The sequence below is a fragment of the Nicotiana attenuata genome, unplaced genomic scaffold (genome assembly GCF_001879085.1).
Source record: "Nicotiana attenuata strain UT unplaced genomic scaffold, NIATTr2, whole genome shotgun sequence".
In the NCBI taxonomy this organism is placed as follows: domain Eukaryota; kingdom Viridiplantae; phylum Streptophyta; class Magnoliopsida; order Solanales; family Solanaceae; genus Nicotiana; species Nicotiana attenuata.
The window spans coordinates 65,440-80,086 of record NW_017671865.1 but is presented as its reverse complement, the minus strand read 5'-3'; the positions used below and the strand labels follow the sequence as shown (position 1 = coordinate 80,086).

The 14,647-nt window shown below is 36.4% G+C and overlaps 3 protein-coding genes across 6 annotated transcripts; 1 reads left to right on the top strand and 2 right to left on the bottom strand.

Moving 5' to 3' along the window:
• Nucleotides 1-5,722, bottom strand: LOC109210617. 4 transcript variants are annotated; one of them, XM_019374064.1, is made up of 4 exons: nucleotides 5,629-5,722; nucleotides 4,127-4,705; nucleotides 1,125-2,996; nucleotides 1-278 (listed from the first exon to the last, which is right to left on the bottom strand). In XM_019374064.1, exons 2-4 carry the CDS (start codon nucleotides 4,477-4,479, stop codon nucleotides 203-205), a joined length of 2,301 nt encoding a protein of 766 aa, XP_019229609.1. In that variant the 5' UTR covers nucleotides 4,480-4,705; nucleotides 5,629-5,722; the 3' UTR covers nucleotides 1-202. The 4 variants fall into 4 exon arrangements, with proteins under 4 accessions (XP_019229609.1, XP_019229611.1, XP_019229610.1 ...); XM_019374066.1 differs by lacking the exon at nucleotides 5,629-5,722 and adding an exon at nucleotides 5,484-5,560; XM_019374065.1 differs by lacking the exon at nucleotides 5,629-5,722 and having other exon boundaries at nucleotides 4,127-5,476.
• A 1,610-nt stretch (nucleotides 5,723-7,332) lies between these two features.
• On the top strand, nucleotides 7,333-11,780 carry LOC109210618 (tRNA pseudouridine synthase A 1). The gene is made up of 6 exons (XM_019374068.1): nucleotides 7,333-7,506; nucleotides 7,603-7,711; nucleotides 8,880-9,019; nucleotides 9,102-9,464; nucleotides 11,045-11,107; nucleotides 11,411-11,780. The coding sequence occupies exons 1-6, from the start codon at nucleotides 7,435-7,437 to the stop codon at nucleotides 11,645-11,647; spliced, it is 984 nt and encodes a 327-aa protein (XP_019229613.1). The 5' UTR covers nucleotides 7,333-7,434; the 3' UTR covers nucleotides 11,648-11,780.
• Nucleotides 11,781-13,444: 1,664 nt separating this feature from the next.
• Nucleotides 13,445-14,580, bottom strand: LOC109210619. The gene is made up of 2 exons (XM_019374069.1): nucleotides 14,393-14,580; nucleotides 13,445-13,897 (listed from the first exon to the last, which is right to left on the bottom strand). The coding sequence occupies exons 1-2, from the start codon at nucleotides 14,502-14,504 to the stop codon at nucleotides 13,788-13,790; spliced, it is 222 nt and encodes a 73-aa protein (XP_019229614.1). The 5' UTR covers nucleotides 14,505-14,580; the 3' UTR covers nucleotides 13,445-13,787.
• Nucleotides 14,581-14,647: the final 67 nt, after the last annotated feature.

The window sequence follows — 14,647 nt, the reverse complement described above, 5'->3', positions numbered from 1 at the left end:
TCATAATGAATCTGATGGCAAAACTTCTGAATATAAAATTGTCACTACAAAAACTAATAAAGATGGCATTTCCATTTAGGATATACAAGTCTACCTAAAAAAGGACCCATCAGCTTCTGTTCCGAAGGGATGTCTAAGACTAGTATCTAGAGACTTCAGAAAAGACTTTCTTATATACATAGGAGAAAGAAGATACCAAATCTCAAGCAGCGACTTCGGGTTCTTCAGCTGCCACGGCAGTGAGCAGAGGATCAGATCCATCAAACTTATTTGCCTTCCTGCTTCCCGAAAAACATAAAAACAGAAACGACGACACTGGGTCATAGACTGCCATATTAATATGTTAGCAGGTGAATATACAAATCAAGGCTGAAAAAGATTTATCAACATATACTTACACTTTTTGCCGCTTTATTATCACACCACAAAATTTCTGCTTTAGCATCAAAAGTGTAATGACACAAGCAACAGATGGTTTCATGAAATAACAACCATAGAATGTACATCATTATCTATTCAAAGCTGTTCAACAATAAGGGAAGTTTGGACAGTTCGTTCATCTTCGATAAGCAAAAGAGTTGTGCATGTTTCAATCCATCACCTCCCCAGAGAGAATGTAACTAAAATTAATCAAAAAATGAAAAAAGAGAGAACATGTAATGCATAGTTAAAAACCCTATTCTAGAGGCCTGGACTTTTATGATTTATTCTATCCTATTATTTTCCTTTTCTCAAGTGAGCTCTTTGTTTCTGTAAAGAATTTGATTGGTATTCGCTATAAGAGTGATTTCTATTGTATAAAACTTCAGTTCAGAAAGTGAATCTCTCGTAAACAATAACCATAATTTATAATTTGATTAAATAAAAAAAAGACTGATTAAATCGTATGAAACAAGTATATCCAAACCAAATATGGCTGCAAGTGCAGTAGCAAATGAGAAATGCATGGTTTTTCACCTTTTTTTTGGAAGAACAGAAGAAATAAAAAGGCAACAACAGGGCCGAGATATAGTAGTGCACAAGTAAAAGAAAAGATCTCAAAGTAAGCAAATTGACAAGTAAGCTAGTCTAGAAGAAACATAATTTCCAAAGTTACAAGCCAGAGAAGTGTCAGAGGCACCTACTCGCATGTCTTCTTATTGTGGCCGAGGCCCTTGCATTTGCTACACTGAAGTTGACGTTTAATTATCTCAACTGAGTCCAGTTGTTTCATCTTTGGTCGGCCAGGTGGACGTTTTGTTGGAGGAGGACTGACAACGATTCCCATGTCTACTTCACCTTTTACTGGCTTTTCCAGAAGGGGTACTGGGTTGATTGATTCTGAGTATGTCAAACAGTAGCTCTCAGTTGTGAAATATCTGGAGCAATAATCATACAGGCTCCTTCCCAGACATTCGAGAATAGCAATAGCATGGCAGCACGGCAAACCACTGAGCTGCCATGTTTTGCAACTACAGTCCCAATTGTCAATATCAACTATATCAGCAGCTTCGCTACGAACCTCAAATGTGGTCCCATGTGAGTGTAATACTTGAAGTGATCTTGCCTTTAATGTCTCATTCTGAAGCTTTTCTTCCATAGAAGGCGTCAATCTTGTAAGCCACTGACTAGAATCAACACGCCTTGTATAAATCAGTTCCATCATCTTCCCACGTAAGGCATCGACCATCTGAGTAATTGGAAGCTCACTCACATCGGATACCCAATCACGAAAAAGTTGTCCAAAGTTAGAAGTCATGTGGTTATACCTCGCCCCTCCGAAAAAGGCATTTGCCCAATGATCAGGCTCACTTTGTACAACCCAACTGTAAGCATCAGGTGAAATGGCCTTTATGTTCTCAACGCAGCGCTCAAAATCATCCAGCTTTGGAGCATAAGCAGCAGCATATAAATCTTGGATCATAAGACGTCTTGCTTCATGTGAAAACCTCCCATGCAGATCCTTATTTAATTTCTCACCAAGGTACCGAAGACAATAACCATGGTAGCAATCTTTGCTGAATATATCACATAATGACTCTTTTATACCATTTTGGAAATCAGAAACAAATGTTATTGGTCGAGAGGTTGAGACAGCAGATTTAAGTTCAGAAAGAAACCAATGCCAGTTGTCGTCTGTCTCCTCATCAACAACTGCAAAGGCTACTGGAAAGACACCATCATTCCCATCTGCACCCACGGCAGCCAATAGGGTTGCTTGATATTTTGCATAGAGAACAGTGCTATCAAGGAAAAGAAGAGGGCGGCAGCCTTGTTGAAAGCCATATATTGAAGCATGAAACGAGACAAATAGCCGGTGGAAACTCGAGTCCTCCTTTGTGGCAAATGTAGCAACACTACCGGCATTAGTTTCCATGATACTCTCACATAATAAAGGTACTTGGCTGTATGCTTCTTCATAAGAACCCTGAAGTTGCTCTCTTGCAATCTCTTTTGCACGCCATGCCTGAGAATAGTTCAACTGAATGCCATATTCACGTTTGATGTCAGTGACGATATCCTTTGGCTTGTAATTAGGAGAAGACTTCAACTTTTCTTTAATTATACTTCCCACCCATCCCCTTGTTGCTCGATATCCGGCTTTCACGGCAGCTCCTTCACATGTATGGTTTTTATTCATTTTCTTAACACATATCAGCTGGGTGGTAGCCAACCTTGACGCATATATACGCCAAGGACAACCCTCAGACTTGCATTTAACCGTTACTCTGTGACTATCATTCTTCTTATATTTATAAGTAAATCCATGCGCAATCGAGTACTTATGTAAGGCTTCACGAAATTCAGTAAAACTACTGAATCTTTGGTCCACACCAGTAATGGTGTTCTCCCACTGAGTAGCTGCCCTACGGTGCTTGTCGTCGTTGCTACTTGGAAAAGTACCTAACGACGTCGTATCCATGGGCTTATCAACCATAAGTTGATCGTCGGGATGTGTCATATCCACAGGGGTAGAAGGAGAAAGTGCTGTCTCGGACATAGTTGTCTTGCTGGACCTGAACAATTCAGCAGGCCATAGATGCATTAGCAATCAGAGTGCAGTAAAGAGAGTTCTGATTGTCAGATGTCGAGTTCAATAGCACCAGCATTGAACTGAAAATTTTGGAATTCAAGGTTAGCTATTTAAAGGAAAAGAGAAAAGGAAAAGGAAAATATCATAATCAAGATAAGTTAGATGAAATATGTCTAGCTACCTCATCTAAAAGCTTAAGTAGTTCATTAGGGACACTTCTATTTATTTATGTCTGCAACATGCCTCCACACATGCAGGCTTGATTCTTTTCTTGCTTGGAAAAAGCTCGTGGAACTATTTTTGCCAATGGATAACAATGATAATTGAAAATCTGTGTGTTCTAATATCATTAAACCTTCTATCGTTTATAATTCAAACCTTGTGCTTTGCTTTAGCACTGCTTACTTACTTTGCCACACAATTTAATGATAGTGAAACTATCTCCTCTTCTAAGCTTGAGAACCCCTATCCGCTAATCTTAAAATCTTAAACGGTCAGAGAGAGCGCTATTACTCCATCTGTCCCAATTTATGTGTCGTTGTTTGATTAAGCACGGTAAGGTTGCGTACAATAGACCCTTGTGGTCCGGCCCTTCCCCGGACCCCGCGCATAGCGAAAGCTTAGCGCACCAGTCTGCCTTTTGTTTGATTAAGCACGGAGTTTAAGAAAGAAAGACTTTAAAACTTGTATAAATTAAATCATAGACATTTGTGTATATCTCATTAAGGGTAAAATGGAAAATTTAAAGTTAAACTATTTCTAAGTATAGTAATGTTATTCTTCTTGTAAGAGACTAAAAAGGAAAAACTGCCACGTAAAATAGGACAGAGGGAATATCTACTTAGACTTTTAAGTTATATACGCTGTCAGTGTAATTCTTTACACTATCAGGCCACCCAAATGATATAAACAAGTAAGCTCCATAAAATATGAATTTGCAATCTTAAAAATAAAACAAGTTACCTTCTACAACAGATAAAGGTGATCTGGTAGTGTAAAACTTCGTTATACTAACCGTATATATAACTTTTAATCTTATATTCATGTATTCAACAGTGCAAGTAAGAGTACAAAAGAAAGAAACTACAACTCGGCATCAAGAAAAGAAACTACCTACTAGCAGGCAAAGTGGACACATTGTGTGCAACAACAGCTTCTTCTGCAACAACAAAGACTTCCACTTGCTCAGAATCCTTAAAAAAGTTGACCATGCGTTTCAAGTCCTTATCTTTGGATACTGTGATCAGTGTCTTTTTATTCCCTGGTAGAAAGTACTTTATAGTAATCTCCTCAGTACTAAACTGAAATGTGTCAGCTAATTCTTGCTTTAAAACATTCACATTCATCTTCTCATCAATATCTACAGCATATGCATCCCCTCCGGTATAACTCAACGTCCCATTTTCCTCATTGGTCACAAATTCACCACCAGATTGGCATATTGCTATGATTTTCTTTGCAGCCATCACGACGGCGACATAAACAACAACAACAACAATAATTACGCCTCAGTCTCAGACAAGTTTTGGAGTTGGCTGTATGAATCCTCACTGCTTCATTTACACCATCATAAGTGCGACATAAAATGTCTAACAAATTGTGCTGAACCAATCGTGTTGACACGAGCCCCTGATGTTGCAATCCTATACTAGTATACTAGCTAAGAAATAATTGCATGACAAAAACATCAACCTGCACAAAAGATCAAAGTTGAAATCTTTAGAATATTAATAACTAATCCAATTTATGTATAGCGTCTAATTAGGCACGAAGTTTAAGAAGTAACGAAAGACTTCTGAAAATTATATGGTGAGAAGTGTATTAGTTAACAACTACTATGATTTAGTGATAAGAGTATGTGAATTTAGTGTGGCTATAAATAATCTCAATAAGCATAAAATAAGAAGCTTAAAGTTAAATTATTTCTAAATATAGAAGGGGCGGATTCAGTTCAATAGCTACGGGTTCCTGTGAACCCAGTAGCTTTTGTCAAGAACAAGTATTTGTATTGAAAAATCCATTAAATTTATTAGAATATTTAGCTAGGAACCCAGTCTGTTCATCAAAGTTAGTATTGTATATTAACTAGAATTTTTTGTAGAAACTCATAAACCTAAAATCCTGGATCCTTAGGGGACATTGGAGTAACAGTTAAGTTGTCTCTTCTGTGTGATTTCGAGCCATAGAAGCCGTCACTAATGCTTGCATTATAGTACACTGTCTACGATCACATCCCTAGATGCGGCCCTTCCCCGATCCTAAATGCCTTGTGCACCGGTTGTCTTTTTTTATAGAATTAATTACTCTGTTATTTTTGGAACAAACTATCACATAAATTGGGATGGAGGAAACAACGAGTAAATAATGCTAGGTATAATCAAAGAAGAAGCACGAAATGTAATCAAGCATATAAAAATTAGAAATTAATATGAGAAAAACAGAGACGAAATTAGAAAGAAAAGAAAAACACATGGAGATTTGTAGAGGACGAACTAAGGAAGGGGTTCATTAGCTCAGTTTTAGACGGGAAATATAATTCGGAGAAATTTGTGGGAACAAAGTGCAAAATCGCGTTTCTAGATTCCTCTTTTTAGAGGGGAAGAAAATGAAATTACCTGTTAAAGATGGGGTATTCTTTTAATTTCTCTTTTGCTTCGTTTGAGAGAGAAGGGTAATCTGCAATTGAAGGGTTCTGCTCAAGCCTTATGAGTTATGGCCCTTACCACCAAATACCGGGGAGGTGAATGCAATTTGAGATATTTGATTCTATGAACTTTTGCACCCTAAAGTTTGCAAAAAATGTCAATCTTTCTTTAAGTATTTTGAGATACGTAATTTTGCACCCTAGTTTTTGGAATTGATAATAACATGTCAAAATTAGTTCCAACGCAAAACAGAGCTAAGTTTATGCGGCGGATCCAGGATTTACATTTTATGGGTTCAGCTTTTAAGATTTTTCGCATTGAACCCGCTATATTTCTTAAGTTATGGGTTCATGTCTATTATTTGTTACAATTTTAGTGAAGTTTTACACATAAATTTATGATTCGCGTCGAAAGTTATGAGTTCAGTTGAACTCGTACCTACTATGGTATATCCGCCTATGCCTATGCCTAACTAGCAGGTACACAATAGTTCACCAGTAGGGGTGGCAAACAGGGTGGTCAGATCGGATATGTGTGGATCCAAAATGGGTAATGCAAAAAATGAATAAAATTATTCGACCGATCCATATTTAGTACGGATAAAAATGGATTAACCGATGTCTTCTTAAATATGATCACTTTTGAAAGAATTCCTAGTCTCCCAATTTAAGGTTTACAAATGTAAAAGTTAAACTCATTAATTATTCATTGGTTATCCATTTAGCTAAGTGGATAATTGGGTTCTTATCCATATTAATTTGACTCATTTTTAAAAAGTTCATCATCCAACCCATTTTTAATGGATAATATGAGTGGATAACTGTTTTCTTTTAACCGATTTGCCACCGTTATTCGCCAGCATAGACCAAGTTAAACCTCAACGACTTTGACGTTTTATCTTTTCAATAGATTTAGAGGATAACAAACTCTTCTAAACTAGCTTAATGTTCCTAGCTATCATATTTGCTTCATTAACACTTTAAATAGCTTAGCTTTGCTCAATCACTTAGGAACCAAAAGCACACATTTTAGTTAGTGGTAAGTTAAATGCTCTTAGCCAATAATTTCAAGGACCAAATTATAAACTTACTAATAATTAAGGGATCAAAATTGCAATTATCTAACATAAAAGGAGAAATTGTAATATGAAGGGTTAGATAGATGTTACACAGAAGGCCTAGTTGTTGCTCCAAGAGGAAATTTGCAGGCAAATTTTACAAAAAGAGTAAAAAAAAAAAAAAGATCCCTTATGATTGGAGACATGTTTAAGATAGTCTTTTAAATATATCTGGAGTAGTTTTGATTCTTTAATTTTTCTCCAAAATAAAAGTTATTGTCTTTTTCAATATTTAACCAAATTTAGTTGTTAATTTTACAAAAAAAAATGTAAAAAGAAATTATGAGGCACATTTGGAGGTGAAATTTTATAATTTATGTTATTTTTTAAATTTACCTATAGTGTTTGGAACAGTTTTTTAAGGCGCAATTTTTACTATATTTGGTTTCTTTCTTATGTCTCTAACAACAAGAACTCGTTAATTATTTAACATAGATCAATCACACTTTTAACAAACTTAATGGACTAAATTGACACAAGAATATATTTAAGAGACTATTTTAAACCTACACCAAACATAAGAAACCATTTTTGTCATTTTCTCCCAAATTTTTAAACAAGAGTCTACAGATAAATGAAGAGACACCGGTACTATGCTCGCTCAAAAACAGATTTTTCAGGCAAAATTCAATTCGTAGACTGATAAATGTGAATGAAAAATGTGTTTTTCAGCAGCTTTGGCACTTCCATCAATTCCCAATCTCGAGCCTTCTTCTTCCAATTGTACCTCTGTATGTTGCTATTCTGTTGTCACTTGACTTCACTTTTTTTTTTTTTTTTTTTTTTTTGTATTTTCAAATTGATGCTTATTTGTAATATAGTAACAGAATTGGAGTGGAAAGGATGAAGATCCAAATAAGAGTCAAGCGGTGAAATTGTCATTACCAACTTATAAATGGCGCTTTGTTATTGCTTATGATGGTACCAGATTTTCAGGTTTCATTTTTCTCCCTCGTTTTTAATTTATGTAATGTGAGTTTAAGAAAGAAATAATGGTTTTTGAAACTTGTTGGCTATAAAAGATTCTCATCACGGGTAAATGAAAAGTTTAAATTTAAATTGTTTCTAAATGTAGAAATTTGTCAGGAAAAGACTAAAGGAAATAGTGTTACCTTTGCTAGATAGGGCTATGATTTGCATACACACTACCCTCGGAGACCCCACCTGTGGAAATATAATGAGTTTGTTGTTGTTGTTGTATTCACAAGTCACCACAATATATTATCATTGCCTTCTTTTGTAAGATATTTGTAGCAATTACTAATGGTTTAGACTTTAGAGTTAGTTTAGTGGTCTAAAATGTCATTTTCGGTTTCACATTCATCTCAAAATCATGTGCACTCTACATTTGACTCTTTTCTGGACATGGTTCATTCAAGTAATCTTTGAAGGTGTTTGGGGGGGGGGGGGGGGAATTGCTATGATTTATACTCCGTCCATCCCATTTTGAAGCAGAGCGTTGGCGCAACGGTAAGAGTTGTACACGTTCAAGCTATGGAAATAACCTCTTGTAGAAATGCAAGTTAAGGTTGCGCACAATAGACCAAATGTAGTCCGGTCCTTTCGCAAACCCCGCGCATTGCGGGAGCTTAGTTCATCGAGCTGCTCTTTTACTATTCAAAGAGTCTAACATTCTTTGTTCGTGAATTTTATAATTATCTTTTCAATCAATTTGAAGTTTAGAATTTGGGAATTAGTAGTGCTTTTGATGTTGTATCGAAATATATACCTATAATTTTGAAAAGTAGACAAATCATTGTACGATGTTAGACTGAAAATCAATCAAGTTAACCCTGATGAAGCGAACAAGGCAAGTCAGACGGTGGTAGTAAGATTTTGAACAAACTAGTAATTGGAAATTTGACACCTTATCTTTTATTCTCCTTTCCTGGATTTCTTTTAGCGTGTGTGCATAGGTAATATGAGTTTGTATTTCTTTAAGATCGTCCTTTTTTTTTGTTCTTTATCAGCCACAATGATTGCTAAGATAATAAGATATTGAGCTTACCTGCTAAATATTTTGACTCCTCTTTACTATTTGGGGAGTGTAGGTTGTGATGCGGTTGTAATGTGTCTACAATACTGATTTATGAATATCCTGTAGGATGGCAGTATCAGCAGTCAACACCTACTATACAGTGCATTCTGGAAGAAGCCCTGACTACAATAACAAAATTAAACCGCAAAGATCTTTGCTCAGTTGGTGCAAGTCGAACAGATGCAGGAGTTCATGCATTGGGTCAGGTCTGCTTTCCCTGCTAATGGATTCTACTAATCAAAGGAAACGATTTAAAAAAATAGACTTAGAGCCAACTTTGGCTTTCAGGTGGGACACTTCATTACACCTTTCAACTATGAAACGCTAGAAGGCGTTCACCAAGCTTTAAATGGTCTTCTTCCTTCTGATATCAGAGTTAGAGAAATTAGCCCTGCGGTGCCTGAATTTCATGCTCGTTTCTCTGTCACAAGCAAGATTTATTGCTACCAAGTGTATAATTCCACTATCATGGACCCATTTACGAGGCACTATGCTTACCATAGCACATATAAGCTCGACGCTGCCGTCATGACAGAGGCTGCAGGGCATTTCTTGGGGAAACATGACTTTTCTGCCTTTGCCAATACATCACGAAATGACCGGGTGCCAAATCCAGTGAAGACGATTTTTCGATTTGATGTTGTTGAAAAGGTACTATGCTCATTCCTTTACTGAATATAAGATTATCAATTAGCTTGATGGCTTGCAGTGAGGATGGGTTTCAGTTAGCCTACACAAAATACCATTGAGCTGGCTCACTGTACAAGGTCACATGCATGTGGCTTTCATATTAAGTTCCAGTCATTAGGCGCATCAGGACTTCTCCGAGCTTAGAAGCTCAATGAGTCTATGTATTCGTTAAGTTCATGCTAACAAATTCCAAGACTGAAGAAATATAGAATTTTGATGATATTCTCACCTCTATCCCATATTTATTTTACATATTTTGACTAGGTATGGAGATTTGAGTATTAAATTCAAATTTTGATCTTTATGGGCACTAAAGCGACCGATATAAGTTACTTTCGATTAGAAAAGAAACAACTCACTTCCTTGTTAAAGTTTCAATTTTTGACAAGATTAATTTCTTAACATGAGTCTTATAAATGTTAGTATTATTTTAGAAGTGTGTCAATATCATAGTATGTCTCATAATACAAATTGGAAGAGAGAGAGTGCAAATTGTTATAAAAAAGTACGTGTCAGCACCGGTAGAATTTACATTAGAAGCATTCCTTTGAAAAAGATCGCTGCATAATGTCAGAGACTATCTGTGAATTGTAAGTTCTGAAGTTACTTGTAATACATATGAATTTAAGGTGGCACAGTATAAAAAAATCATAAACATTTACAAGCAGTAGGCGAGACTATCTTATCCTAAACACAAAAATGCAAATCCTCCACTTATATAGATGAGATTATCTTATACGAGAGGGAAAAGTCTATCATGCGTGGTGATGCACTTAAACTGAGTACTATGGACACTTTCCCCCTTAAAAAGATCTTTTTTTGCACTCGATCCCTTGAATTATTCAAAATGGGTGCAAGCACCTACCCCATGCACCATCCAAACCGTGGGGTGATGGAAGATGTGCAGCCTTCTATAACTTGGTGAATATGGCAGTATCAGTGAAGAACTTTTGTTAAGCTGGCTCCTGGCATTTTTATACTACGAGTAGGAATAGAAAACTGGCGCTTGATGCAGAAGCATTTAAGGGATAGAGTACAGTACCTCCCATTTTGATCTGACTTTTTGTTTACTTTATCTTGGTGGCACTAATGTGAATCTCCTAACAGTCATTAGATCTTTGCTGACTTCTTACAGGAGTTAAGGGTTGTATACATTGCTCTAGTTTTGTACTTTATGTTGTGTAAAGAGTTGGCACATATTTGGTGCCTAATAAACAGACTCTATTCAACTTATCACAGAAGATAGGAGAAGGCTCAACCTTTCAGTCTTTGTTTTCACTATTTATTGACTCTTCTGCACTGCTTCTGCCTTCAATTCAACATTTTATCCCTCCAAGCTGACACTTTTATCCCAACAAAATTGACTTTGTTATTTCAGTTTTCTGTAGTTCCATTTTGTTGTTCTTCTCACACAGAGCCTGAGAAAAAGCATTAAAGGAAAGCAAAGACATAAATATTGAAACATTTGAAAGAAACCAAAGTTTGGGTGGTACATCCATCGATGAAGTTTTAAGTTGAATGTTGTCGTGCTTTGCTTGCAGGGACCTCTTTTGCGGCTTGAAGTTGAAGGATCTGGTTTCCTATATAGACAAGTTCGGAACATGGTATGTTACTTGCTTATTCTTGCATTGGTGATTGAGATTAAGTGATAGTCCATTCACTAACCAATGCATTTCAATCTGGCTTGAGGTGTTGCCGATATAACTTTGGCGAGAGAGTTTCATAAAACTTCCTCTGCTTTTTAATTATTTTTCTATATAAAATAGGATTTTTGAGTGACAGGCAAATGCTTATAAAACTTCAGTTACTTGTTATGGTTTCATGATTAAATCTCAATTGAATAAAAAGACCTTTGAGCGATGCCACTGAAGATAATGCATAGTGTTTTCTTTCAAAATCATTGGCAGGTTGCGTTGTTGCTTCAAGTTGGAAGACAAGCAGTTCCACCAGATATTGTTGTTAGGATTTTGGAATCTCGTGATAGGAAGGAACTTGCGAAGTATGCCTTGCAAGTTCCACCTCACGGCCTTTGTCTCGAGACTATCAACTATAAAGAAGAACATCTCAGACTTCCAACAGATTCCCCTGCAAGTAGTTTTGGTAGGCACCATAGTATAAGCTATTGTAAGGTGCCATTCATATGACAGTATGACTAGTTGATCATTTTGAAAACGAAAGCATGTAGAATGAATTTTGCCCTTTTTAACACACTCATAAAAAGCATTTGCTGTCTTGGTAGCCATTGCTTGAATGCGTGGCAAGAGTGATAACCTCTCATACTATCTCTCTTTGCATATGTGTCTTGCTATGTTCGTTGTGGAGGTCTTGCCACTGCTTAGGATCGCGTTATCTGTGGTAGTTATTATCCATACGCATATCTGAACGAGTGTCAATTGCTGCGTTGAGTGAAGGTTTCACAAGGATCCGTTGTGATTCCCTGTTGTTGTGTTCAAATTGCTTTAATTCTGGACCTCATCTTGGGATAGTAGTGCACTTCCCTCCAGATGGAAGTAGTTATATCAGAAAGGGAACAGGTAAAACATGTTTAGAAGGATATAATTTTGCAGAGAGAGTATTATAACTCGACGGGGTTGTGATTCTCTTGAGTCATGGCCATCCTCTTGTATCAGAGTTTTGTTGCTTGAATTGCTCCAGAAGGCTCATCTTAACAAGCTTTTCTCGGATGTGGCAAGTAAAGTTGCTAGAAGTTATAGTTAAATGTGGGTGCAGTTTTTTTTTTTTTTTTATAACCGTTGTGTTTGGGCCAGCTTGCGTGCACTTCGACTAGTTGCACATGATACCTGCCACCTCCCGCCAACAGGTACCAGGTAACTGAACTAGTATTTTGACGTAGAGCAAAGATACATATGTGAAAAATTACTAAAATTATTAACAAATATTAAATTCTGATACTATAACTTCAATGGATCACCTTAAAAGTTGAACCTCTCAATTTATATTTGGGATTTGCCTCTGCTCTTTCATATCTTTGGTTTGTTCCTGTTGTTAAATTAATGAGTGAAGTAGATATAGGAATTGGAGTTGAAATATATGATCTATAAAGCCTTTGACATATGGAGCTTCTTTCTTAAGATCAGAATATTCATTCTTTTTTACTTCAAAAAATGTTGTGCAAATGACAATAAAACAAAAAAAAAAAAAGAAGTTTCATGGGAGATAGATGCTACACGTGAAGACATTGGATGCCAATGAGTTCCTTGGATGATATCAACATTATATATATATATAGAGAGAGAGAGAGATATAGGGGCGGATTTAGGGGGGTGCAAGGGTGTTCACCCGAACACCCTTCGCCGAAAAATTACACTGTATATATAAGGAAAATCTGTTTTTTACCTCTATATATTAAGTTTTGAACACCCTTAACACAATCCAAAAGTGTAGTTTAGTGGTCAAGGGGGTTCAAAATTTACATAAGGTCATGGGTTCAATTCCCACTAGCTATAAAAAAAAGATTTTGAACCCCCTTCATGGAGATCCTGCTTCCGCCACTATATATATATATATATACTAGGACTTGAAACCTTGTAACTCATAGTTTAGCAAAGTTTTCAATTTCTCTTTCGGACAGGGTTAATTGGATTCTATGTACCCAAGTTGCATCGCAAATGTTGCAACAGTTTATAACGAGGGGTGCCAACTGACACACCCCTTTATTGGAAAAATATACTGTACAAGTAGGTAATATTTTTTGTATATTTATTTTTATATATTTTGACACACCTTAGTCAGCCACTAATCGAGGACCCGACTAACAATAGTCCCAGGAAATTCAATTTTGGAGCGCAATGAATGAAGAAATACTTATCACGTTGGTATGCTTTGGGACATTTTATGTCGTTATGGATGATACTTGTCAACGAATCTTTTTTATGTATTAACATTATCGGATGTGGTAAATTCTTTTCAGACACTTATCAGACTAGATAAAATGAATAAATAATAATTGTTACTGCATCGACATAATTACAAACCCAGTACAGTGAATAGCCATGATTTTCATTGATCATGGGAAATAACAAAAAAGAAAAAAAAAAATTGGTGTCAGAAGAACTTGTTCGTTCTTGTTATGTGCTCTTTTTCATTTTTTTTTTTTTGCTGGGGTAGGGGGTTGGGGGGGGGGGGGGGGGACTACAGGCTGTAGAATAGCATCAAAATTTTCAAAATCTTGGTCTTTTGGGCGTCAGTTTAGCCACCACAACAACAAGATAATGAGAAAATATGTACAATATGTTCTTGATTTAGCTTGAAAAAACAAAGATTTCAGGTTCTGATAGCTTTGGACTTGTCTAAAATTGACCACATCACCTGAACATCTTCATATGCACAAGCCATTACTTCACCCTGCAAATCTACTACATGGTTCTCTAAACCTGCAAATACAAAAAAATATGTGCAAAAATTAAACAACAAGGCCAAGGGATCGACATAAAGTCAAATTCAAGATTTAAAGTCAATGAATTCAGAATGAACGTAATCGATTATGTATTTTCACTTTAATTTTTTGGCCTATGTATAAGTGAAGGGCAGCCCGGTGTACTAAGTTCCCGCTATGCGCGGGATCCGGGGAAGGGCCGGACCACAAGGGTCTATTGTACGTAACTTTTATTCTGCATTTCTGCCAGAAGCTGTTTTCACGGCTCGAACACTTGACCTCCTGGTCACATGGCATCACTTTACCATGGCAGCACTTTACCAGTTATGCGAAGGTTCTCATTCCGCCTATGTATAAGTGAATCGAAGTAAAAATAGTAGATTCAGTTGAACCTACTCAATCGGCTCTAAATCACACAACAAGACGAATTCAGGATTTAGAGTCAGAATAGATATAGATTGCACTATTACACACAAAAATTGTATGTACATACCTTCTTCTCGTGACTTCTTATCTCTTGGTGAATCTCTTGGTGATTGTTGATTATTGAAAAAAGTACGAGCTTTTCTAAAAGGAGTAGTAATTGTTTTGACCCAAGAAGTCATTTTTCTATTTTGACAAAGAGTTATATGTCCAACTCTCTATTTACAAAGAATACAAAAGGGTTTATATAGAATGTACATCTCACCTAGACTACAGTATTTTAAAAGGATAGTGTGGGAGCCATAATAGGGCAGGCAAGATCCGT

What these genes read in the sequence shown, in the direction of transcription:
- LOC109210617 (XM_019374064.1), bottom strand. Translation starts at nt 4,479, where the DNA reads ATGGCTGCAAAGAAAATCATAGCAATATGCCAATCTGGTGGTGAATTT. An exon ending in TCCACTTTGCCTGCTAGTAG is followed by an intron (nt 2,997 to 4,126) that starts GTAGTTTCTTTT and finishes TGAATTGTTCAG; the next exon opens with GTCCAGCAAGACAACTATGT. An exon ending in CACAATAAGAAGACATGCGA is followed by an intron (nt 279 to 1,124) that starts GTAGGTGCCTCT and finishes TTCGGGAAGCAG; the next exon opens with GAAGGCAAATAAGTTTGATG.
- LOC109210618 (XM_019374068.1), top strand. Translation starts at nt 7,435, where the DNA reads ATGTGTTTTTCAGCAGCTTTGGCACTTCCATCAATTCCCAATCTCGAG. An exon ending in CTTCTTCCAATTGTACCTCT is followed by an intron (nt 7,507 to 7,602) that starts GTATGTTGCTAT and finishes ATATAGTAACAG; the next exon opens with AATTGGAGTGGAAAGGATGA. An exon ending in GATTTGATGTTGTTGAAAAG is followed by an intron (nt 9,465 to 11,044) that starts GTACTATGCTCA and finishes CTTTGCTTGCAG; the next exon opens with GGACCTCTTTTGCGGCTTGA.
- LOC109210619 (XM_019374069.1), bottom strand. Translation starts at nt 14,504, where the DNA reads ATGACTTCTTGGGTCAAAACAATTACTACTCCTTTTAGAAAAGCTCGT. An exon ending in TAAGAAGTCACGAGAAGAAG is followed by an intron (nt 13,898 to 14,392) that starts GTATGTACATAC and finishes TTGTATTTGCAG; the next exon opens with GTTTAGAGAACCATGTAGTA.